Raw genomic sequence first — 27,260 nt, forward strand, 5'->3', positions numbered from 1 at the left:
AACTTGCAATACCCACTAACAAATGGCTCATAAGACACAGGAAACTGTATCCTATTACAAAGGGTAATTCACTACACTAATATTATTCATATTGTGCTGAAATGAATCATTAATCTACATACCGCTAGCCAATGAAGCAGGAAATCTCATTGTGTATTGCTCCCACCTGCTCTTCTAGCTCAAAATAAATCCATTAGCTAGGAGCCGTTTGTGTAATTTAGCTTGCAGAACAGCGTCACACAGAGAAATACAATTGAATAGCTACTTACATATCTGTAATATGAGTAATATGTATGTAGGAATTATGTATAGCTTCTAACAACTTGAGACTTAATTTTTTCATACCTGTATTTCATGAAGTTGCAGCAACAAGCTGTACTGGAGTCACCCAACCCCTTTATTTATTGTGATAGATTAGCCTTAGTCCAACCAATGTTCATTCTGAAACCTCAGTCATGTCATTGAAAATGCATAGATGACATTTTTGGTGCAATCCAACTCAGTGATCAGTCCTACTGAATTCGATGGTACTTACTCCCAGTCTTCCACTGGCTCCTGCAGTTTGGTCAAACTCATGTTAGTAGCAGCATTGCCACATACTCTGACAAAGTTTTTTTAATGGTGTATTGTTCCTAATGTGCCTTATATAAAATGAATGTTAAATATGGAATAATGAAGCCTTGTGAAAAAGTAAAAATACTCTACTGAAGTAGAAGAGCTTCTCATTTTAGTTCTGCCACATTTTTATTGTGATGACTGACATCTGACTCAAGAATGGCATTTTTGTCGTTGTTGAATCAAAAAGCTTTAAATATGACTGCTGAGAAATTGTGTCCTTATGATTTGGTTGAACTGTTTGTTGGTGTTAGGGACTGGTTGGACACTGAGGAGTGTGCTGGTTGGATACTGATGAGTGGGCAATGGGAGAAGTGGGGTTGGAGACTGATTTGCAAGATGGGGTCCGTGATCTGGGAGGAGCCTGCTGCAGCCGGGAGACAGGAGTCAGAGGCAGGAGAAGCTGTAGGACTGGAGAGTGAAGAACAGGTGCTGGAGGAGGGAGAGAGAGGTCAGGCTGGTGTAGAGTCAAGGGCTTCCATACCTTCTCCTCCTGCCCCCACCTCTCCAGCTCCACTGTCTCCCAGGACCAGAAGAAGACTGAAGTAGGAGGAACAAAAGGTTACATGTAGGTTATATGTGTGCAGCTGGGATAGGGGAGACACAAGCTGAGGTAGGGAGCAGGGCCTCTCTGTTGCAGCAACTGCCTCATGGGATGCACATCTAGGAGTAGCTGAGAGACGCAGGACTGGTGGACATGCCTTTCCCTAACTTGTAAATGTCACAATAAAGAGTTAATTTCTCACTCTGGACATTCCTTGCCTGACAGCTGGCTATTTTGAGCTTATCTGTGTTGTTGGACTAAGCTTTGGCTTTCATTTTAACATCATTGTGATTTCATTAATTCTTAAATAACCCTAATTTTGAAAGTGGTTGGGTTTTTTTTGCAGTAAGCATGATAGATAAAGGTTATAAACAAATGTACTCATGGATACAAAAATGAAGTGGTGCTCTTGGGGTGCTGCACTGGTGAGTATGTTTTAGGTTATGATATGGATTTCCATTACCAAAAATAAAGTCAGATCAGGTTACAAAATAAAACATGTTGGGTAACACCCAATGTTAGTCATATTCAGAGCAGAGTCACTGAAATAAATGTATACTCTGACTTAGTTTTATTTCACCCATCAAATATAAAAAGAATCACAACTGCTTTGACTTACTTTGTTATTTGCACAGCCAATTCACTTGCCCCTCTCTGGGGTTTTCAGTCAGAACCCAACCTCTGGACTCTTTTGCCAGGTTACCCTGAATTTACACCCCGCCCCCAAGATTTAGACTAAGGATCCAACCCAATACTGTTTTCCCCCAAAAGTTGAAAACTGCTATGAGGAAGGCCAAACCTCCAGGCTGGCTCAATCTGTCTGCAGACAAACTCTTCCTGGCCCTGAATATGGAGAATGAGATGGTCCACAGCAAGGCCACACTCATGCGCTGCCCATTGACCACGAGCCAGAGCTATAGCATATATAGGATAGTGGAATGACTGCTTCAAGCTTTTATGCCCCACTGGTGGACCCAGCAGAAGACTGGCCTTATAAGGTCTGCCACCAGATCATCACCCCCTCCCCAGGCATCGACTGCCTGCCCAAAAAAAATTAAATTTGAAGGAACCACTCTGAGCTGCAACTGCCACTGCTGTTTGAATATGGTAAGTGGTCTTTGTCACCATCCCCAAAGGCCTGGCTATCTTCACCAACAGATGAAAAGTTTATGCTAGATACACCTCCAAGGGAGATAATTTCAGGCAAATGATTCTGCCATTATTTTGTGACCACATATATTCCTATCATAACATATCATATTATCATATCATATCATATGAAATTACATTATATTATTACATTATATATGCTGAAAACATCCAGCTTTTTTTAAAAAAACCCCTTTTTATTTCCAATAAGCTGCTTATCTGCAGTATATTTTAAAAACAGGAGCAAGTCTACACAAGATTCAACTACTTCTGAAACTCATTTTTTATTACAGTAATTTGAAACTTTCTACCAGTTTGACTTACTTTTGGATTATCTGCTGAAACCGTCTCAAATCTAGAATAGCCTTCCCCACTTTGGTTTTATCCAAATGTTCTGGCCACAAATTTCCCACTTGCATTTATTAGATATACACAGTGCTTTTTTTCTTTTAAAAAAATGTTTAGGGGTACTCTCATTTTGACTCAAAAAAATCACCATTTTATAGTTCAATTCCGGAGAAATAAATACAGTAAATGGACAAAAGTACAAAGATTCACAAAACGTTTAGGGGTATGTGTACCCCCCCTGTGTACCCCCCCCAAAGAAAGCACTGGGTATACATATTGCTCCCTGAAATGTATTGAATCATATTTAAGCGCATTATAACAATGAAAGCCTAATTCTGAGAAATACTCATTAGTTTCCCCATAGCCTATCATGGAGAAATGATCCATATATTGGCAAATGTAAAAAAGCTATGCAACCATTAGAACATCCCCTTTAAAGGGTCTATTGCTGTCATCATCCTTAACTCTGTGTTAGCAATAAAATGTTTCTGCCCTTGGAGCGGTTTTAATCTTTAGCAAAGATCCTAAATTTTAATGTCTGTTCGGAGATAAACGGCAGCTGCAATAGTAATTCTGTCATATCTGGTGACCATAGATATTCCCATATACTGTTATTTATGCTGCAAACATCCAGTTTTAAAGGTTTTGTCCTGATTCCCCATAAACTGCTTACCTGCAGTATATTTCAAAAACAGGAGCAAAGCTGACCAAGACTCAGCTCCCATTGTGTAATCTTACCACAACATTTCAAAACTTCCCAACACTTTGACTTCATTTATGGGGCTTGCCATTGCTTCTAGGGTGCCAAGTCTGTATACATGTTAGAACGACCTTCTCCAACATGGGAAGGCTGGTGCTGGCTGGGACTGGTGAGAATTGTAGTCCAAAGGATCAGAAGGGCACTATGTTGGGGAAGGCCATTAGCCACGATGGCTATGCTTTGCCTCCATGGTCAGAGGCAGAAAAAATGCTTCTCAATGCCAGTTCCTGGAAACCACAGGAGGGGAACCACTTCTGCTGGGGTCCTGCTTGCAATTTCCCCACAGGTATCTGGTCTGAACTAAATGAGTCACTGGCCTAATCCAGCAGGCATTTCTTATGTTCTTAAGGATGAAGTCGAATACATATATGTCACTGAAGATGATACCCAACTCCAATAATAATAATAATAATAATAATAATAATAATAATAATAATACCCTGCTCATATGGCTGGGTTTCCCCAGCCACTCTGGGCAGCTTTCAGCAGAATATAAAAACATATTTACATGAAAATGCTGCACACTTCACTGATAGCCCTGGCCCTTTTAACAAACGAGTACAGATAAGTTTCCGGAATTTGCAGGCTGTGTGCACACACGCACAATTCGCAGTTGAAAACACACCTGGCCACCAGTAAAAACAAAACTGCTAACAGATAAGCCTTAACATGGCATGATAATTCAACAAGCTTCTGTTGTTCTAGATCTTGGAGCATGATGCTGACTCAGAGTACTGCATAAGGACAGACGGTTTTAATTGCATTGGCTTCAACAGCTTAGCTGAAGATGCCTAACTCTGTAGGATTGTGGCATTAATCAAACAAACAGGTACTATATATAGATGGCAAACATGAATACGCATACAAATTTATTCTGATTAGTTAAGAAGGCTGAAGGACGGTCTCTCTCTCTCTCTCTCTCTCTCTCTCTGTGTGTGTGTGTGTGTGTGTGTGTGTGAGAGAGAGAGAGAGAGAGAGAGAGAGAGCTTTCTTTCAAACTGCAGTTTGTATCTCTGGTGGACTGCACTCTGCAGCCTTCTTGGGTGAGCAGAAAGACCTTTGGGGGGGATAAAAGGAAGAACTTCCTATACAAATTAGCCAGTGCGCTGATCTGAGGCACTCAGTAGCCAGTCTTCCTGTTCCCAACACTTCAGTTATAGTCTAGGTCTAGGAGAAGATATCATGAAGTCACTCCTCACGTAGGGCTTTTTTCAGATCAAGACATGTGAACAGCCAAGAGGCTCCAGAATGGTGGAGAAAAGTTAAATAGAAGTTGTAAAAACATGCTCTATCACATTCACATCACAATGACAAAGAAAGGCTGGCATCGTTTTATGTTTGTAAAATTTAGATGGTGTACATTTAAGAACCTGATATTATATATAAAATACTTATTGTTAATGGGTGCTGACATTGTTTCTTTCTTTCCTCTCTCCCTTTTATCCCGCTTGCAACAAAAAGTATAACAAACAAATACATGAACCCCCCACTGAAATTATAAAGACATTCTGAAGCCTCTTGTGAATGAGGCAGGGGAAAACAGGTGCCTCTTTCTTAGAGGAAGAAAAAGCAGGGAAAAACAGGTGCCTCTTTCTTGGGGGAAGAAACATTTACATAAATTGAAGGCAGACACTAATGGAAACCATGCATTTCTTCATGAGTCATTTGCATGACTTTCTCTTCTGCTGCTCATGATTTCTCTATTGTGTCTTAGGGATGTCCAAAGCTGATCTCAGTCTTCCAAGAGAGACCTTTCTAAACATTACATTATTTTAAAATCTCTCGCCCCCCACAATCTTTGTGACAGAAGCCTACTGATTTTAAAATTAAAGAAATACAGAGAAGAGCCTGCTGTATCAGGCCTGTGGTCCATCTGTTCTCATGATGTTCAACCAGAAGCCTATGGGAAGCCCATAAGCAAGACCTGAGTACAACAGCACTCTCCCCTTCTGTGGTTTGCAGCAACAAGTATTCAGAAGCATATTGCCTCCTACTGTGGCAGTCAAACATATCCATCAGGCTTAGTAGCCACATCATGGCTTAGTAGCCACATGGGAAGGATACAGAAATTTATTAGAACCTAAGGTCCCACATTGGTTTTCACCTCTCGAAGCGATGAGTGTGAAGAAAATCAATATGAGGAGTAACTGGGCGACATACAGTCAACTATCAGTTAAAGAAGACGGGAAGTGGAAAATAAAGCCCTATGAGCAAGTTAAGGAGCATGTGTATGATTGGCTACATCATCGTCAAGTTAACGAGATGTTCAGGAAAGATACTAAAGAAAGAGGGTATGCGGACAAAGACTCTAAATTTCAGATGGAAATTATAAATAATGATGTAAAAATAATATCTAAAATGTACCGGATGTTGCTGGATTGGAATCTAGGAGATGAAGAAGTGAAATCAGTAATGATCCGCTGGGCTATAGATGTAGGCCATAGTATACAATTTGAGGAATGGGAGAAATTATGGAAAGAGGGTCTAAATTTCACAGCATGTATAACAGTAAAGGAAAATGTCATGAAGATGTTCTACAGGTGGTACATAACACCTGTAAAACTATCAAAAATGTATAAGATATCCAACAAATGCTGGAAGTGTAAAGATAGGGAGGGCTGCTTCTACCACATGTGGTGGGAGTGCCGGAAAGTTAAAGAATTTTGGGAAAGAATATATGTTGAGTTAAAGAAAATCTTGAAATATACGTTTAAAAAGAGGCCTGAAATCTTTCTGTTAGGGTTATTAGGGGAGGACATCGAAAAGAAAGATTGTAAATTTGTATACTATGCGATTACGGCAGCAAGGATAATTCTTGCCCAGAAGTGGAAAAAACAGGAGATGCCAACGATAGAGGAGTGGAGATCAAAGTTACTAGATTACGCAGAGTTAGACAGACTGACAGGAAAGATCAGATACCAAAGAGACCAAAAGTTTATCAAGGACTGGGGAAAGTATGTGGAGTACCTGGAAAGTATCAGTGAGGGAAAAACGACGTTAAAGGGATTTAGAGAAGCACTGTGAAAAGATTAAGAGTTATTGTTTTAAGCAAACAGAAGTTAACAAAGAAGACCAATGACAATACAAACTAAGAAATGTGGGATTAGGGGTACGGCTACGAAAGATTTACGGACAAGTTGAAGGAAGTCTACAAAGAAATGACAATGTAAAGTTTTAAGTGAAAAATATCTTTAATGTATGTATATTGCGCGCGGGGTGTTTGGATTTTTTTCTTTGATATGCTTTTTTTTTTCTTTTTTTTTCTTTTTGTTTCTTTTTTGGAAAATCAATAAAAATCAATTTAAAAAAAAAAAAAAAGTAGCCACATCATCCATTAAGTTGCCTAATCCTTTTTTTTTTTACAGCCATCCAAGTTGGTAGCCATCCCTGCCATGGTGGGAGCAAATTATATAGTTTAGCTATGCAAAGTCTGAAAAATGATAATTTAATAATAATAAATCTCTTGTCTCTCCTGAATCTTCCAACATTCAGCTTCATTGGATTTCTCTTAGTTCTAGTGTTCTGAGACAGGGAGAAAACCTTTTTTGTATCCACTTTCTTCATACAATGCTCAACGTTGTAAGCTTCTACCTTGTCGCCTTAACTTGCCTTTTCTCTAAACTAAAAATCACCAAACGCTGTAACCTTTTCTCCATTTTGAAGCTTGAAACATGCTGGAGGCTGACTTTTTGCTATGCATATAAGATTTCAGCTATTTCCTAGCCACAAAACTATGGGTTGTATTGAAGGCTGCACCAGCCCTCTGGCACAGATTTTAAGGATGTGCAGGGGGGAGAAGTGGAAGGTAAAGTCCCACTGCACGAGCAACAGTGTTGGAGACAACCCTATGATCCCCAGTCAAGGGCAGAGTTAAGGGTAGACCATAAATACCTTGGTTTATGGTACTAGCATGCTTTCGAAAGGAACACTATAATTGCCCTAAAATGGAATAATAATTATATTTTCCTGTTTATGCAGCTAAAATGATGTCATTTTGGGGGGGAATGCATTATTATTTATTATTGTGTTATGCTATTATTTTATTATGATGGATAGTCACCAAAAAATACAATTCAACTCCTCCAAAAGGTCTAGGTTTATTTAATGATGAAAACTGTAATTATTTTCTTGGTTCATTCCCCACAACATTAGAATCTGCTAAAAGCTTTCTATGTACATTCATAATTATCAATAATAACAGCCACTAATGCATTCCTGCAATTTACAGACCATGACTTTTAGCAATAGAAAGTGTCCAATCTGTTGTACAAAAGGATACAGCATTTTAATAAGGGCCCATCCGTAAAATGCCTAGTAATGACTGGATCACAAGCTTTCCAAAAAGAAAAAGGACAATCACTTGATGTCTTCGTCTTGTCCTTTTGACTCCATCCGTAAAACCACAAACAAAACAGAAACCCCATGTTTTATTCAGTATTTTATCACATAGATTGGTATGTATCTAAGACTAGATCTGCACAATACAACTGTGTATCCACCTCTGAAAGGAGTGGCATCACATCTCCTCATCCTCTCTGTGGATTCAATGCCACATAAAGTGTGGTATGACATGATAAAGTTACAAGCTTTGGCAACAGCCAATGAAGTGCAAGTGGAGAAAGGAGGGGACCCCACAACATGCTGACTTTGTTTCACACAACTTTCCTGATAAAACACTGCCAGAAGCAGAGATTTCTTTAGCCAGAACTCGCCAGAACTCAGTTCTGACACCCCTGAGGTGGATTCCATTTCCATTCTAAGAGAAGGAGGGAGATTTTATGGTGAGTTCCGGCACCGTTTTTTCTAGAAAAATATCTCTGGCCAGAAATGTGAGGACGTGGGGGCATAGGCTGCTGCTTTTGGCAATGGTTTCACATTGGCCACAGCAAATCTTTCCAGCCTAAGAAGCATTACTTGCTCTGGAGAATCTCTGAAATTCTAAGGCCAAGCAAGTAGACATAACAATCGTTGATTTTGTGGATTCTCTCCTAGTGATTGAAAATAATTTGGAATGCCATTCTGTTATGTTTTTATTTGGCGGGCAGACGGGGGGGTAGATTATTTGCTGCAGTGACCGTTCCCTTTTTGCTTATTGTTATTTCACTATATTTCTTAACGTGCCACTACTGAGGGTGGCAATGAAGATCCTCTTTAAGCCATCAGAAGCAACTTCTCTCCCAACATTCCCTGCGAATCAATGTTATGCTACACAACATACCTCACAGCGTTTTGGAAAAGGGTATGAGTAGAGTTATAGGGTGATAAAACAAGTGTAGCAGTGAGGAAGAGGTTGACGTGAAGTGCAAAGCCAGATTTCCGCAGTTTCCACTCATCCCTGATCTTTTCTAGTGGGGCAGCTCTCTTGCAGCTAACAGGTAGCACTGGTTTTGCTGCAGCAGCCTAATTTAACAGATGAAGCCTTTAGGCCTTTGGAGAAGAAGCCCTCGGTAGGCATTACTGGGAAGGGAGGTGACAACTTCCCTTCAAATTTTGCGGTTCTGAATTACCACAGTGTTTTTACTACCTATTTTATTTTGGAGAAACTGTTTGGTGACTATATTAGGGCTTAAGTGGATAAGCAAGTGGGCCATTTATATAATTATTTTCAGATGTTATGTTAATGAGGTCAGAAATAACTCGGGAGGGAGGCCAAGAAGCTGTGAACCTTGCTGAGGCAGAAAGAAGAGGACCCTGGGAAGATTGCTCTCATGAAAAGTGGGGATGTCATAAACCTGGTCTTTCAGAAGCAATGGGGTTCATAAGGGTTGTGATACTTGTTCATTGAGTATAGCTGAAGACAAAGGAGGTTGGGAAAAGAATTTGGGGAAGAGGAGTCAGCCCAGGTTGATCCCTTTTCTAGGGCAAAAGCAACACAGGGAGAGTGAGAAGACCATTAAAAAAAGACACAGGAGAATTTTAGTAGTAAGAAGAGAGGCAGAACTCTCACAGATCTGTTGAAGGATGAGGCTGCTAATTTTGGTTGTGAAATGTACTATACGTGACTCAGTCACTCTCCACGGGAAGGGAAGAGCAAGTGATTTGTGGGTGTTAACTGAAGGGTCCGCTGAGTTTTGCCAAGGGGTAGCTTAGTTGATTATACATCCCAGTTCACCTCATATCAAGTATCTTATTTCCTTCTGCACTGGTTTTATTAAGCAGCTCTACATGCCTTGTTCCCTGTTTCATTAGCCTATTTAATCCTAATGTTAGTAACTGGCTCTATTTCTGGCCCCCTCAAATAAAATACACTCAGTAATTCTTCATTTAACTTTAATCTCTACTCTCATCCCCCATCAACTGGTGCTCTGGCTACTGTCACACAGGGTGTGGGATCAACGCTGCAGTCAAGATGGCAGCTTCAGGAGTCAGTGTGATAATGCTCCACAGGGAATGAGTAAAGGGAAGGGAGGAACCTCTTAGGTTATCTAAGCTATTTTCAATTTCTTGGATACTGAGCTGCAGCAGGAGCAAATATAACATCGCGGTGTGTTATTTCTGGCACCTAACTAGATATTCTGTATTTGCATTAGCTAAAGGGAAATAAAGCCACTTCTCTTCTGTCACTCCAAGTCCTCTTAGTTGCACACCTGCCACAATCCAGCATTCTTGTGAACATCAAATGTTAACAGCCTCCTAGAATCTATACACTTGCCATTTCATCAAACTTACCATGGAAGGAGAAGAATGACAGGAGATGCGATGAGAAACCTAAAGCTACTTCCTACAGAGTCTAATGCAAATGTATCTCAGGACTTGTTTGCTTTCCAAGTATACTACGTTCAATCCCCCCCCCCCCAAAAAAAAAGATACACAGCTTGCAGAGCTTTCTGTAACACAATGACATTTCTTCAAAAACCTACTTGGATCAAAGAATGCCCGCTTCATGGAAGCACATTTGTTACAATTTGCCATTATTGAACAACAAAGTGATTGTGTTGTAATCTTTTTGCATTTCTAAGAACATTTAAAGGTTAACTTTCAGTGTTCTAGACTAGACGTTCAATATCTGTATATAAAAAGTGCTCTGAAAAAGGTAATGCCATTGTTACCACCACTCTCTGTATACCAATAACTGCTCGCGCGAGTGTTCTATTCACACAAGCAATATATTATGTTGGAGGATGTGATTCACAGAGGATTGTTTCTTCCCTTGCATTAAGCCAGACTATTGGTCCCTCTAGCTCAATATTATCTATACTGATTGGAGGTGTCATCAGAAGTCTTTCCCATCTCTACCTGGAAATGTTGGAGATTAAACCTTGAACCTTTTGCAGGCAGGGATGTACTCTTGTTTCCATCTGTAATGGCTGTAACAATCCTGTTTTTCTATTTTTCCCCCTATTTGTTTTATGCTGCTCCCTGTCCTGACATCTGGATGCTCAAAATTAGGTAGACAGGTAGAAATACAGGAACAAATTTCGGCACCAAAATTCAGCAGCAGAAACAAAGCATAAAAGTTACCTGCCGCAAGTCCAGTGTGATGGTCACATAGTGATATTCCATCCCATTCTGAATGCTGGGACTTTGCCACCAAGTATTCTTGCCATCAATTGCATTTGTTATAGGGTGTCGCACTGTTGGAACATTGGTAAAATGCAAAAATATTAATGAAGCTAATTAGCAGTGAATGTGACTTGGCTTCCATCTTACTCACAAATTCCATTTCAACCGAGTCAGCCAATTCATTCTGTTTCATGCATAATAATAATAATAATAATAATAATAATAATAATAATAATAAAAAATAAAAATAATTGTGTGAGAGGCACATATAATATCCTGGATAAAATTATTTTCCAGTGCTTGCAATAGCACACCACAAGCTTTAGAAGTGCACCACAAATATATTTCCAAGACATAATCAGGAAGAGATTAAAGATACAGCTAAAACAGAGAGAGAGATTATATTTCCACGATTCCCCATACTTCTTACTCCTAAGGCCTCTTAAAACACAATGCTCTGTTGTAGTGCTTAGGCTATAGGCTGTTGTTTCTGGAAACAAGTTCTCCTTAATTTCAATGAGATTTTAAATACATTTCTCATGCACATCCCATTGAAATGAATGGCAAATGCTCAGCTGCAGAGCCCAGTGAATTACACCCAATGAAGCTGTCAGCTGTTGTGAGAAGAGGATGGAGAAGAAGTGGTAGTTGTGAACCATGGACATGTCATACTGACAAATGGATAATTTTTCAAGCAGTATGACTAGTTTTGCTAGTTAAGCTCAGTGGTATCAGGGTCCAGATCCAGTGCTTTAAGTTGTGCTGCTGCCCTTCCTAATTCCAGTTGCCTAATTCCTAATTCCTGTAAATCAGTATCTAGAGAGTAAGCTCCATTTAATTCAGTAGGACTTACTTCTGAGTAAACATGGTTATGATTGCCCTGTCAGTCTCTTGCAGACATCTTGGTCAGGACAACATTGCAACTACATCCACAGTTCGTAACTAGTGGCTATAGGTATCTAGCTAGGATATCAAAGTGTACAGGGTCCAGTTGCACATGCATGCCCCAATCCAGTTGATGGGTCTTTCCTTGTACACACTGATCTTTCTTTTTGGATAACAGCAACAGATAATAGCAATGATTTGAATCTAACATGTAAAAAAACCACATTTTTAAAATTTTTGAGCCAGGGTGCTAATTTTTATAAGCTTATGCTTTGATTCAAATCAGCAGTTCACTGAAGGAAAGGAATCCTGTCTCATAAGTGAAAAAGCAGAATGTCTAAAGCACAATTAAAGCAGTTGTGGGAGGAATAGGAGGTGTCAGTCTAAAAACTGCAAATGCCATAAACTGTATGCAAATATCAAATGATTCAATACCTCTAGAAGCATTAACAGTAGTGTGTTATAAAATTAGGGAGAGAATTGAGTTATTGGATTCATATCAATAACATTTTTTAAATAAAATACCAAGAGCAGGGGGAAAGGCATTACTTTGCTCTCAATACTGTTTTTTTTTTTGGTTTTTTTTACTATGTCTGATCTTCTTTTTTTGGCAATCAGCTAAAAAAAACTCTTAGTGGGGAAGAAATCAACTGTAAATCAAACCCGGGTCTCTGAGGTGATAGTGATAGAAGTTGTCTAATTGGAAATTTTGCTATCAGCCTCCTCAAGTCAAATTGATATAAGGGTTAGTCATGAAAAGGAGGAATGAGAGATGAATATACAATTAACTGTAATCCCATTACGGAAGTTTAATCTTAATTAATTTGAAACCACTGATTAATTGCTGGAATGTATTCCCAATTTTAAAAGGGGAGAGACAAAATATACTATACACCATCAGGAAAAATGGGATAGAACTGCAGGCTTAAGGAACAACCTCAGTGATGAATGACAGGGGAGTTAGCTCACACAGGCAACCCATCAAAGTGTGGTCTTTAATTTGTGCTCACACATGATTAACTGGGGAGTGTGTGTTCATTTCCTTCTACAGTAATTAAGGGGAGGTACACCAGATTCACAAATTCCAAGGGGACCATTTAAAGTCTGGTTACATTACATGGCATTCTTATTAAAGGACCATCTCTGGGTAAATAAAACAGTTCATTGTGGCAAATGAACATTTTGCAAACCTTAAAATGTGATGAGATTGTAATGAAAGGCCGTGTATTTTAAAGGCTGGCTGCACTGCAGACTAACAACAGAGACTGGATTGCAGAAGTACACAGTTCTTAACAGAGGCTTAAAAGACCATAGCACTGGTAAATAGACATTAGAATTAAAAGGGCCCTCTTAGTAGAGACACTAATAGCCACACGGATAAGCAAGTGATGAAGCCATTTTTCTCTCTGGGGTTTTCTCCCATGAGGAAAAAATGACATGGCAGAAGTCTCTGACTTATGTATTACAAATGAAGTCATTGGATGTCCTATCATGTGAGGATAGTCCTGAAAATAACCAGGGAAATGTCTTGAATGCTTTCTGAATATGCAGGAAAAAAGAAATAGACTTGCTCTGACCTAGTCCCAAAGTTTCTCAAATGCTGGAGATACTTCCATTGATGGATTTCCTTCCCATGTCCAAAACCCAACCCAGTGTGCATGAATCAGCACATTCAATAACCAGGGCTATGAAGGTGCTTTATTTTAACCAAGCATATCGTATTAATAGTGATGCTAGACAGGATGGCTAGATGGACACACATCATGAAAGAAAAATTGCACACATACGATTTGGAATCTTACTGCGCAGGTCACAGAGCCGACACTGAGGGTTTCTTGCAGGTTGGCCAGGCACGTGTTCAACCAACTTGCAGTACATTTCAGGCCCTGTTTCCCCACAGGTAGCATTTGTGGTGATGAGAGCATTAGAAGCCAAGTTCAAAACTGCTGGAAACAAACCTGAAAGAAAAGGGAAAAAAATATTGTCATGGCACAGTAATAAAACAGAATCTCATTCACACTGGTGCAGGAATTAAGATGCACGTAGAAGACAAAGAAGAAGAATTTGGTAACATAGACTGTAGATCCTAAACTGCTGTAGTGAATTCTGACCCTAAGATCATGCTTTTTATTGTATTTATTTCATTTACAGTGGTACCTCAGGTTACATACACTTCAGGTTACATACGCTTCAGGTTACAGACTCCGCTAACCCAGAAATATTACCTCGGGTTAAGAACTTTGCTTCAGGAGGAGAACAGAAATCGGGATCCTGCAGCGCAGCAGCAGCAGAAGGTCCCATTAGCTAAAGTGGTGCTTCAGGTTAAGAACAGTTTCAGTTTAAGAACAGACCGCCAGAACGAATTAAGTACTTAACTCAAGGTACCACTGTATATTCCACCTTTCTCCCATCATGGAACTTATATCAGTTTGCAGAAGGTTTCCAGGGTATCTCCCCCAAACCTGCTGAGCTTCAGCAATGTGACACAGGCCATGCTACACCATGCTTAGAATAGAAAATTAGTAGCACAGTCAAGCAGTTTCATCAATGCTGATCCATAGTTGCTAAAGAAAAGGTTATTTCCTTCCCCATCTTCTGTGCCCCCAATATTTGTTTGTATTGATCAATTGTTGCCTTTTCAATATATCCACATATATTTTAACTAATTTACAGAGGGTTGTTGTTTTTTAATGTAATGCAACAAAACCCAACAGGAGCTTCAGCCTATTGAGTGTCCACATTTTGAGAGATATCACATCTCCAATTAAAAGTAGAACCATTGTGTGTGTTGTGTAGCAGGGAGCAGCAGCAGGAGGAGGAAATCCCAAAATATTAAGTAATAAGTTGGATCAAATATTAAGATTTCCCACAAAAGAAAGATCATGTGGGCTGAGGATATGAAAAGCTTAAGACATCAACACTGTGGGTTTGTGTCTGAGAGCTATGCTGGATCTAATGTTTGCCACCCCCATGTCTGGCTGTATTCCCTGAATCTAGCTCCAGACTTTAATGAGCACAAAACCTAATCTCAACAAAAATTGCCAAGGATGGGCTTGAATGTGTAACAGATTTTCAAAGCTTTTCTCCTCTTTCCCCTTGCTAAATTAATGCATTTTGATCTCCCATCTCAGTTCTCTTGTCTGTCCCTGCAATTAACCTGTGTGCCATTTAATTACTGACCTTTTTGGTCATGGTACAGTTATCCTCTGACATTCTAAGTTAGTGACTCCAATGCTCCTTTTAAAAGCCATGTTCAACATACTGCCTAAGCAAGGCACCCAATTAGCTGCTAACTTGTCCAATTTGTACAACCAGTCAATCAATAGTCAGGACTTTATTGAATTTGCAGCTCGCCAGGGTTTTTGCAGATTACACACCTCTGCTTTAGTGTGTTTTAAAGTGTATATATAATTTGTAGCTCCCTCCCCAGCAAAAAAAAAACCAACCCTCCACTGAGATATATTTATGACTCTACGCAGGGGAGTTACAGAGTCAAGACTGAGTACTGAGAGAGCAAATGCGTAGTCAGAAGCTATAGCACCTCCAAGTTTACTTAAAACCTCAGGCTCTGCAGCATGAATAATATAAAAGCCAGCAATCTAGGCATAACAGGAAGACCAGCAGCCTGCTTTAAAGTGCACCACAGATAGTTTCAGCTAATGGGAACATCACATAAGCTCATAATATAGTGAGGCAGGCAAGAATTTACAGTATGGGATGTTGGAAAAATATATTGAAAGAATATAAAAAAGAGGTGGTGAAAAAATGTCAGGGATGAAACAGATGCACACAGACACACAGCTATGTGTACTTTATGTCTCTTTCTCTTAATCCTCTCTCATACACTCTCCCAAAACCCACATGAAATGCATTATTTTATTTTCCCCATGAGGACACCCTAGCCTTTTAGGGGCAAACTAGATATTATATGCAGATGCATCTAATGATGCCCTGATGGTTTTTGTTATAATCTGGAGGAGGGGAGAGGTGCTGGGAATCTGGAATCAAGAATGGAAGAGCAACTCGTGGAGAGTGCATCACACTTTCCCAGTCAGCTGTTTAAAACCAACCACCTCCCTAAATGACCATTGCTTCTGGCAAGTATTTCAGCCATTCAAGGGTCTAGGATGCTGCCCAGCAAGGCTGGCCTATCAAGGAGTGGAGTAGATGGTACTGGCCCCATGAGAATGTCTTGTCACTGCCAGATGACTCCTCTTGCGACAGAGGCACCAGCTTGTAAGGGCAATGGGTTGTCAACATCGCACACATGACATCAGGATGTCATCATTAATGTTGAGAAAGCTGTGGTATTGCCTGGCGCCTTCATTATACACCTTTAGGCACCAGGCAAAAACGTTTCTCTTTATTTGTTATTTGTTATTTGTTATTTTTATTTTGATTATGTACTTTGTGATTTTATATTCTGATTTTATCCTGTGAACCACCCTGAAACCTGCGGGTATAGGGCGGTATACACATTATAATAATGTGTGTGTGTGTTGTGTTGTGTTGCAGGGGAACAGTATCATCATGGCCATGCCCTGAGATTGGCCAATGTGTGTTGGCGCCTTCTGTTCATGCGGTGGCTTGAAGGTATGATTTCCACCTTGAGCTGGGACTGCTGGCCAGTGGCAGTTCTGTCAAGGATTCTGGGACTGCAACAGCCATATTTGCAATGGGTTTTTTCTTGCAATGGGTTTCTACCTCCTGCCTTTCACTGGGCACATATAAAATGCAGTGGCCATTTTGTGGGCATAGCACAGCAACGTATCTCCAAACTGCAGTATCCATGTCCCAGCACACTTGTGTCTAATTCACTGCTGAGCATGCTGTAACTTCCATGAGACATTTCCACTGCTGCTGCCAGGAAAATATGAAGGGAAGGGGCCAAGGCTTGAGGGGATGCATTCCTACTCATTTCCATTTCATGATATTATAGATATGAGGACCTAAGAAATAAAACCTGGAAGATGGGGGAGGGGTATTTTCTCCTAGGTCTTTTTTTTGGGGGGGGAGCACACACACACACACACACACACACACACACACACACTTGAAGAAATCAGAAAAATGGGTTATTCCATTTTCCTGTCTCTGCCCCTACCCCCACCTTGGCCTTCACATCTTTAGATGAGGTTCAAATTTCAGAATGGCAGGGCTGGGGGGGACTGGGCTATAGTTGATATTTTGCAAAACAGATTGCAATTCTGATCCTAATTCTGAATTGGATAGGGAATTGTGCCTATCACCAATAAGAAATCTCTCAAATTCATTTGAAAGCATCTTTTTATTTAACATCTTTATGTTAATTGCTATTTACCAACTGCTATTGTAAATGGACAGGGAACTTTAAATCACAGACATGTTTAAATTGAGGGTATTAATAAGCTTTTAAGGAGTTACACTTCTATTCCCATTTATTCTTTCATTATTTCATGTTGGATTTAATGGTGACTCAGGAGAATGTCAACTTTACATAAGAACCCATTTCTTAATTTCATTTTGATTAGTAGCTTTGTGCTTTGCAAACTTCTAAAGGACCATATACCGGCTTGTGTTATGGCTTGAAGCATGTTGAGATAGCAGGCTTGCTAAGAAGTGAGCAACAATAAAACCTAAAATGGGGAAACAATTGGTTGCCATTCAAAATGCCCCCCACAAAGAATATTACTTTCCTTTCAGACATGGGGAAATACCACCTCTGAACAAATGTACCTATACTACTTCTGCTCTGGAGGAAGCATTTATCAGCTCTTTCTTAATAGAAATGCTAGACTCAGGGAGTTAAAATGAAATTAAGATGCTCCCTGAATAGTTGGTTTGGTTAATTCCAGTAATTTTAAAGAAAGTATTGAATACATGCACCATTTACACAGAAGCACACACACTCACACACACATGTGACTGTTTTTGTAACAGTTCATCAAAATCGTCTGGAAGAAAATACCACTCCCAACTGTGCCAACATGTCATTAACTGAGAACAAAATTTGACCTCATAATGCAACACATTATCAGCATGAACACAAGCAACGGTTGTTAGATGTTTTATTAAAGAGACATTGTCAGTGTCCCAGTGTTTCGGAGAGAAGGAACCTTGTCATATCCAACCCCCTGCTGGCATACATGAGCAGAGATGGCAGGCAGAGCACAAAAGCAGCAGAAGGTGAATGAGCTCTCCTACCATGAACTCAAACACTGCAGTTGCTGCTGATGGATTGCCAAGCCTTGGAGCTGGAATTTTAATACATTTGCTACACATCTGATAAGGATAAAAGCCCTTTGTTGGTAAGGGGTGGGTGTTCTTTGGTTCTTTGCATGTGTGCTTTGTTGTTGTTAAATGTTTTCAAATTGGAACTGCAGTCTTTCCTGAACAGGTCACATCTGTATGTTCACAGTCACTTGTGATATAGTGTTGGGCACTTAGTGCTAATCAGAATATTTCATTTGCCTCTGTGTAATTTCAGAACATCACGTCCAAATAGCATCTCTGAAATACAGGAGTGAAACGAATACATTTCTCCAAATACCTATAAGCCTGTGATATCCTCCAGATTGAATTATGGCTGCAAAATAAATGAATAAATGCTAAGGCACAATGAAAACACCATCCAACAGGAATTTATAGTCCACAATTTATTTATCATCTGAGTCGGCAAAATGTAAATATGCTTTTAAGGAAGACACAAGAAGTAAATAAGCTTGATTGTTGGTCGCTTGTTTTTCCGCCTGACAAAAAACACATTAGTCTGTTTCCACCAACAACTTGTTAGTGTTTAAAACCTGTCTGCTTGACCAATAAACAAAACTGAACCAGCAGCTCAACAAAAGGCATCCCAGAAACAATTTGTTTTGGAACCAATCTGACAACCATTTCACTCTGGCAATACTATGCGTAGTACTGATTAAAATGTTGCTTTATTCCTAAGCAAAATCCACCTGGATGTGGTTAAGAATAAATTAGACAACCAGAATATTGCAAAGGGAGGGTGGGAAGTATGTCAGCAATGCAAAGATTATTGTGCTGTTGTATCAAACAGGGAATTTTATTCACTACCCAAAAGTTTGCGTGTGTCAGAGAAGCTGGCTGCTAACTATTGTTACACTATGTTGCCAATTTGGGTAGGATACAGTAGGAAAGATTGGCTGCCCTCGATTTCTGGATGCTTCTGGCAATGGAAAAATTTACATTCCTCATATGTAGTCCTATTCCACCTTGCCTCATACTTAGAGGGATAGAATAACTGGAAGATACTCTAAATAAGATGGTGCCAGGTAAAAAAAGCCTCACTTTGTCTCTCTTCTCTTTCCCTCGCATTCTTTTTACTTTGTACCAGCCTTATGCCTGCTTTGATATTCAGATTGAATTGCATTTGTAGTCATTGCAACCACAGCTATGCTAAGAAAAGCATATTTAATTTAGCATATAACAAATAGTATGGCAAGATGGATTTGTGAAAGCCTACACACATACAATTTTACTTTTATTTATTTGGCTTTCTTAGAAGATGGAATGGCCTTCTGTTCCTACATCTCCACCACCTCTCCAGTACGTCATGGTGAACTGCAAGTGTATCAATGAGCCCTCCTGCCCAGTTAAGACTTCTAAAAATAATATAAAATATTATATAGGCATTTTTGAAATAAAGCTTGGTTCCCCACTTAAAAATACACATACCTAAAAACATACATACAAATAATAAAAAAGCAAATTACCAATGGATATTTGTTTTTAAGTTTAAATTCTACATAACACTAGCAATTCCTCTTTTATTTACTTATTTGGTGTTAACAGGGCAATCCAAATACTATTTGTGCCAGGCTAGAGTGGGGCTAGAGTGGTGTTAACAGGGCAATCCAAATACCATTTGTGCCAGGCTAGAGTGGGGGGGGGGGGTTAAATGGACAAAGGCGTCCCTCTGCCTAGCCCCGTGGGCCTCCATCAGCCTCTGCCGGCCATTGTCTGTGCAGTGACATCAGTTGGCACAGAGCTCCCCTTGCTGCCTAGAAGGCAGGTGGGGGAAAGTGATGTTGGCTGGATCCCTGCTGGAAATGAGGAAATGAGTGGATCTGAGATGGCCTAGAATCCACTGTATCCCAAGCCAGTGCCACTGCTATCAGGTGATATGGGGCCTAATTGCTATACCAGTTGTTTCCTGAAGGCATGCAAGATTAAAGGTGCTTAAAGCAGGCCAGTGTGATTTTTGACCCACCAAACTAAACAGACCACCAGTCACATATTTTAGCCTACCCAGCACTTAACACCTGAGCCCTTTTTTGTATCAAAGCTGGCAGCAAAACAGTAGGATCCTGCGTCATGTATGGCTGGGGGCCTTGGTGGGTCACAATTTCAGCAGGCCAAAGCTAAAGCCTAGAAAACCCAACTGTAAGCACCATACAAATATTCCTAGTTTTAAAACTGCAAATCTAAAATTCATTTTGTAAAAGATTATGGAAATGCATTGAGCTTCTCTCCACCACTATTTTGTGACTAATGTTGTTAGGCTTTCCCCTAATGCAGTACTATTTGGTCCAACTACTTTCTCTGCAAACACCACTTGCTGCTTCAAAGAAGGAAAGGAAAACACTCTGCCTAAATTTCAGCTTAACTTTGCCAAACCCATCTTCCAGGTCTGCAGGGGAAAGCTTGAAATGCCACTAAATTTGTATCGGATACTCAAAGGCAGCTTAAAAAACCAACAACTGTCTGTTTCAGATGTTCTAAGTAGCATCCTCAGGAAAAAAAAGCAGCCGCAGAAAACAAAAGAGAAAAAAAGTTCCCTGTTGTAGTACTAAACTATGCTGGTGTGTGGGAACACAGTGAGTAGGCACAGAAAAACTCTGGGGCAAAGCAAAACAAAACATTGCAGCAAAGGATAATTTCCAGCTGTGCACCACAGGGAACAACTTAATGCACTCAATCCACAATGTAAAAGAACACTTTTATACAACTGGAAAATAAGTTCCATTTTAAGAAATCACTGTCCAGGCACAGCAGTGCTTGCAGACTGGAAAATATGATGTTAAAAACTATTTGTCCAGAGGCTAACAAAATCCAATACCACCGCCTTTCAGTTCATGTTTACTGCTCTGATCAACTGCTCCTACAGCGTTAAACAGCTCTGTTATCTTTTCTTGTTTAAAAGAGAACTAATGCATTTTTGTGGTGTTGCTACTTCTTTCAGGGGATACTCTTTTCATTTTATTCTTTTCTGCTTTAATCCCAAGAACTTTTCTCTCTTTTAGACTAGCAACTTTCCCCCAAGTTACATTCTCCACTCTGTCAAAAACATATCCTGGTAATGTATGGTTTCCTCCCTGAAAATCCATGTAAGTTAATCATAGGCATTATGATATGTGTGCAAACAAAATAGATCTCTGTTGCTTTCCAGTTAAATATGAGGTCAATGCGTCTAACTGCTAACTAGAAGGTTGGTGGTTTGAGCCCACTAAGGGATGGTTGTGGGCAGGATTGCTGCATTGCAGGAATTGGACTGGATGACCCTCAGAGTATCTTCCAACTCTATGACCCTATTATCCTAGCACCTGTTTAGTATTTATAGGGCCTCTGTTTAATCTGGCTTTCAGGTCACTGATCTCAGAGGACGTCAGAGTCTGCTTTTGCCATTTTTTAATGATTCTCATTGACTAGTATGAGGGAAACAGGAGCAAGAAACAGTGAAAGTGGGAAACATACCTGCTCTCTGACTGGGCACTGAAAATCCCCAAAGTCCAGGCTTAGGTCAGTATCAAGGGTCACCATAATAGGGTACCTTCTGAGACTCCCACTCCAGCAGGAGGGAACAGTCTAACATAGGCCCCTGGGGTCTCCTAACCATTGCTCACCTGCCCTCTTACCTTAGGCTAAAAAGGACTGAACAAGTGCAGGATGGTCATGGTGAGAAGGAGGAGCAGCAGCAGCTGCAGCTGCCATCAAATTGTTCACTGGCTCTTCATCTTGCAACAGGGCATGTGACAACAATGGCAAGCAAAAGGGGAAGGAGAAGCAGCTGGTAACCGTGGCTGGGAAGAAGAATTGTTCCTCTGGGTAGCAAGGGAGCTGGCACTGATGAAGCCATTGTAGTGTAGTGGTTAGAGTGTTAGACCAGGACCTGGGAGATGAGGGTTCAAATCCCCACTCACACATGAAACTCACTGAAGTCTCTCAGCTTAGCCAACCTCACAAGATTCTTATGAGAAAGTGGGGAGTGAAGAAAACATGCCACTTTGAGTTCCTTAGAGGGAAAAGGAAAGTGAATACAGGTGAGATGGAGCACAAACCTATATATAACATTGGTGTATGTTGATTCGAGTGTGCTGGGCTCTGCCTCAACGTTTTCAATCACTTCCATTTATTTTCACAAACAAGGTGGAAGTTATATAAACACCTTTCCTCTTTATATATGAAGAACAGGGGAGGAGCAACTGATTTGTTAGAGGCTGCTCAGCTAGTTCATTGCTAAACTAGGATTTGACAATTCCTTTGAAACCATAACATTTTACAAGAATTTAATGCAATAACCCAATCCCAGCTTCCCTTCCAAAACTGTTTGTTTGCTTCCTCAATCCCAGTTCGTGCTGAGGATGAATGGAGAGCTCAGAGCAGATGGCTGTCAGAAAAGCAATGACTACATACCATGGCTGAGAATTAGTGCACAGAAAATTATGCATCTTGGTGAACAGTACAGAGATCCTGCCTATAAATGCCAACAGACATATGGCTTGAAAACACTGTAAAGCCAGTTTAAATATTCTTCTACGCTTACTTTAATATTCATGAATATTAGATTATTACCATGTCGGCTAACACCTCTCTGATTGAAGTTTTACTTTCCTTCCTAGGATTTGAATTTCAAGCGTTTATTCTCTTGTCATTTAAAAATCATCCTAGAGTGAGCATAAGTTTGTAATATTTCGTTAATTCAAGGAAGGAAAAGAAAGGAGGAAAGGCATAAAACATTTGTGGCAGTGGGAGTTGTTAGTTGGCTCCCAAAATTCTACATTACTTCCTGAAAAGGGTACATATTCTTAGAATCATGCCATTTTGTTCTTGGGTAAGGAAAACAAAGGTTTCTAAAAAATAAACAAGTATCAAGGCTTGGTTCAGCCAGTCAGCACGATTGCCCAGAGGACTATAGGAAGCTGCCAGTGGGGTCGCCAGTGTGTTTGTTTAGAAACACTAACTGTATGAACTGAGCTGGGTTGGGGGGGGGGGAGAGAGATTCAGACCTGATTAGCAATGGACAAAGTCGTCAGACTGCTGAAGGCAGTGAGAACTGGGTGCCTGATTGTTTACAGTGGCCAGTGTGAGAAGAGCTCCATCTCTTCTCATTGGAAGGCTACCAGTGTCATTTGGGAATAGATCTAACCCTTGTTGCACAACCTGCCAGAGCACTGAATCTCTAGCATATGATACAGTAGGTGACAATTAAGGGTCCAGGAACTCTCCAGTTCATCAGAGAAGCCACAGTCAAATGGTTTGAATATTACCTTAGTGCCAAGGGCTCAATTTACTTTTGCTGAGATGTTATGAAAAGCAGAAATATAAAATGTAAGCAGAAAGCAAGGTCTATAAATTAGACAGGTATAGCAAAGAAGAATGCTTTACTTACACAAGGAAAGGAAAGGAAGGATAGAGAAGAATGTGTAGGTGTGCATAAGAACTCCCAGTCTCTTATCCCTAAGTATAGGCTAGTTGATTAGCATTATTTTTATACACCTCTACAGACATCTCTGTAAGACATCCAGCTTCCACTCAATCATATAACTCATTTATTTATGTAAAACATTGTTTCTCACCAGAGCAATACCTCTGATCAGCGCTGGCTCAGGACTTTTTGCCACTTCAGGCAAAACAGAAAATGCCACCCAACCATTGACGCCACCTCCTCCTCAGTCTCCCACACTGAAGGTGGTTGGAGAGTAAAAGGAGGCTGGAGAAGAGTGGGCAGTGATGGGCACAGTGGTGGGCAGGAATGGAGGACGTGGGCAATCATAAGGAGGAGGCGGCCAGTGACGGCCACTGAGGAGGCAGGACCTGCTACCTGAAGCGACTGCCTCACTTTGCCTTATAGGCCAGCCAGCCCTGCCTCTGATCAATCTCCATAAATGAAATAAAAACATTGGATTCTAAACTTATGCAGTTAAACAAATGTTCTCACATCTTACTCTTCCAGTATTGCCAAATGCAATTTCTTTTTTCCTCTACATTCATTTCTCCTATTTTACACTTGTCTAATTCTTTCCCAAAGAGACAGAACCATGAGATCTGTTAATGAAACATTTGAAAAAACCCAACACATATTACTTTAATTTCCCATGACAAAAGGGAAGGAAAAAACCCCTTTCTTTTTGAAAAAGAGAACTTTCCATTTATTCTAAAGATAACAGAAATACACATTTCAATTAATTCTCCACATTTAAAGAGTACCCCCAGGCTCTCTTATCTTACCATTCAACTCAAATTAAAACCCCAAACAACTGTTCCTTACACATTTCTGCTCACTGACTTGCATACATACAGTATGTTTAATATTTCAGGGGCATATTGGAAAGAGCTGTGATGTTTTCCCCTACTAGTATTCCCTCCTGTAAAATATTATAGTGGGTCACAGTCTGTCTAAATTATTGTTCAATTGTTCTAGCAATAGTACAGAGGTAAGCTCAGAACACCCTGTTGTCACTTCCTTACCTGCTGGCTGCATTCTACTGATTTCATAGAGTGATTTTACATACTCTCATGCCTGTAGATTGACCTGAAATGCGCAGAACAGTTCTGCTCTCTATCCCTATCCTAAGACAGGAGTAGGGAACTTCAGTCCCAGGGGCTGAATGCAGCCCTAGAGGCCTCTCTATCTAGCTCTCAGGACTCATCCCAGGCTACACTCCTCATTGGATAAGCTTCACACCCTCATTTAGTGTTGTACCTGGTTGGAATATTACCTGGCTAAACTCTGATAAGGGATAAGAGGTGAATTTGTACAGGAATTTGCCTGCTGCAGCAAAGTAAAAATTGCATCCATTGCTCCGCCCCACACAGGCTGCCAAAAAGAAAACACAGCACTTAGCTGTATATCATCCTAACAGAAAAATGCATGCTAACAATCCTCCTGGATGGAGGAGAAACAGTGACAGAATTTAGATTTCAGAAAATATTGGACTCCTGGGAAGGGGGTGGGAATGCTGAGACTACTAAGAAAGTCCCTCCAGGCACCCCACTTGCATTAATGCAGAGTGACAGCTCAAGTCTCAGCATTAATCTGATTTTGTTTTCCCCTTTTTGTTGCATTTTCCAGTCAGCTTGCCTTTTGTGCTTCAGCATATACTGATCTGCTGTCACTTTGTGTGATTAAAAAGTTCCAACATCAGTGACACAGATGACCAAATGTCATTTCCCAAGTAATCAAGCCTACATCTCCTTGCTTCTCTCGAGACACATCTCTCTTGCAAATATATAAAGGTAGTTTGTGTCTTTCCAGAGCATTGGACTTAAAAGCTTGCCTTTAGAGGGGTCCAAAGGTCAGAAGGACCTATGCTCATGATAAGAGAACAGAAATCCATAAAGTGGATTATCCTTTGAGAAGATTTATGAAGGACCAAGGATGGATCTGGTTGTAGAAGTTTCTCAGCTTTGCTCCGTCAGGCTCAGGACCTTCCTTTCCCCCATAATAATCCAGATCAGCCTCCTGTACCCAGGAGGTATTGGACTATAACTCCCATGGTCCCCTTCATGCTGGCTGGGACTGATGGGAGTTGTAGTCTAAAATGGGTTAGGAAAACCGATAAAGATTATAGATTCTCTAGATCAATTATAGTGCCTGCCGAGTTTTGGCAATGAAACCCTTTGGTTGCCCTGATACATCCTGGGAGAAGGAGGAAAATTCTGTATGACCTTGCTAATTCTTCTGCATCTCTCAATAGTTTTCAGTACCATTGATCATCGTATACTTCTGCACCAGTAACTGGAGTGAGTTGTGGGGCGCAGTCTAATCAATTCCAGAAGATGGCGCTGGAGGGCTTTTGCTCCACCCCATGGCACTTTTGCAATGGGTTTCCAGAGAGCTCTATCTTGTACCTCTCTATTTTTCAACATCCACAGGAAGCCATTAAATGAAAACATGTGGCTCCAATTCTTCCTTCTCTTCTTTTACTAGAATTTGTCATCAATAACCCTCTTTTGGGAAGAAAATTGTGTAAAAGATGATTGCCTCGGTTTTCCTTTCTCCCTTACCCACAAACCTTGTGGCATGAACAAATGGTCAGGCTTGTTGAAAGGAGAACTCCCAAGTTGCAAATGCCCCAGTCTAAATGGATGGTGGATAAAATGTAACATAAGAGAACACACAAAACATTAGCTATCTCACCTATCTCTAGATCAGCTGCCCAACGGGGGTGGCTACTTTTTCTCTCAGGAATGGTGATGCAGTGCCACTACTATTGGGACATCCTATTCCAAATGACAGCTGAACAATTTGGGGCTGCTCTGCCACTGCTTTCAGAAGCAGAAGTGCTTTTGCTTTTAGTTGGGGGGGGGGAGAGACCTGGCTGCTTTGTTGCAGTGGTAACTCCCACACTTGACAAATTGTACTATCTAAATGGGAGGGTTTGCTCTTCTCACCTGCATCCTATTCCACAATGTTGTATATACTGGAACGGTACAGCTTGCTGTGGTAAAACACTATTATTATTCAGGCTATTAATGGTTGCAAACTATGTGATCATAATCTAGTGCTGACTGGCTATTTTACTGTATCTCATAAACTATGTAATTAATTTATCTAAATAAAAAAAGAGCAGGAAACAGCAGCTGCCTTGGAAGAATTTGTCTCTCGAAAGACGGAAATTACTATATTAAGTAATAAATAAATAATTTCTGTGGGATGGAAATTACTGTATTAAGTAATAAATAAATAGGTACCCAATGTCACTGAGTAGGACTGGGGTCTTGCCTCCCCTCAAATCCTCTGTATACAAACACAAACAGCCGATAAATGGCTTGAGGAACGGCCCACAGCTTAGTAGTCGAGGACATACTTTGCATAGATAAAGTTCCAAGTTCAAGCCATTGGGTTTCCAGTAGAATTTCAGGAGCAAAGCCTAGAGGAGACATTTCTGCCTAGAGGGCCACTGTCAGACTCAGGGGTTAGAACACAGCTAGATGGGACAATGGTCTAACCTAGCTTTATCTTCAGGTAGCTAACTGTGTTGGTCTGACACAGTTGAAATAAATTAAAAAATTGTCCAGTAGCACCTTAGAGATCAACTAAGTTTGTTCTGGGTATAAGCTTTCATGTGCATGCTTTATCTGTTCTTTTTAGTTGTTTGGAACATTTGCTGACCACACAAGATAAAATATATATATTTTGAGGAGCTCACACTGTACTATTAAAACATCAAAAAAGCCATTATTTCAAATGTTTAAAATATTTTATAAAACTACATTTTCTGCATAAAATCT

At 40.3% G+C, this 27,260-nt stretch overlaps 1 protein-coding gene across 6 annotated transcripts in view; it reads right to left on the bottom strand.

Moving 5' to 3' along the window:
• Window positions 1-27,260, bottom strand: part of LAMA2 (laminin subunit alpha 2) — a 395,189-nt gene that overhangs the window by 289,530 nt on the left and 78,399 nt on the right. For all 6 annotated transcript variants that reach the window (XM_082216020.1, XM_082216019.1, XM_082216016.1 and 3 more), the window contains exons 2-3: window positions 13,592-13,762; window positions 10,878-10,990 (exon numbers count right to left, since the gene is read on the bottom strand). In XM_082216020.1, the coding sequence (XP_082072146.1) occupies window positions 10,878-10,990; window positions 13,592-13,762 (284 nt within the window). The remainder of the gene's footprint in view (window positions 1-10,877; window positions 10,991-13,591; window positions 13,763-27,260) is intronic.

The sequence above is a fragment of the Podarcis vaucheri genome (assembly GCF_965113315.1).
Source record: "Podarcis vaucheri genome assembly, chromosome: 3".
NCBI classification, from domain to species: domain Eukaryota; kingdom Metazoa; phylum Chordata; class Lepidosauria; order Squamata; family Lacertidae; genus Podarcis; species Podarcis vaucheri.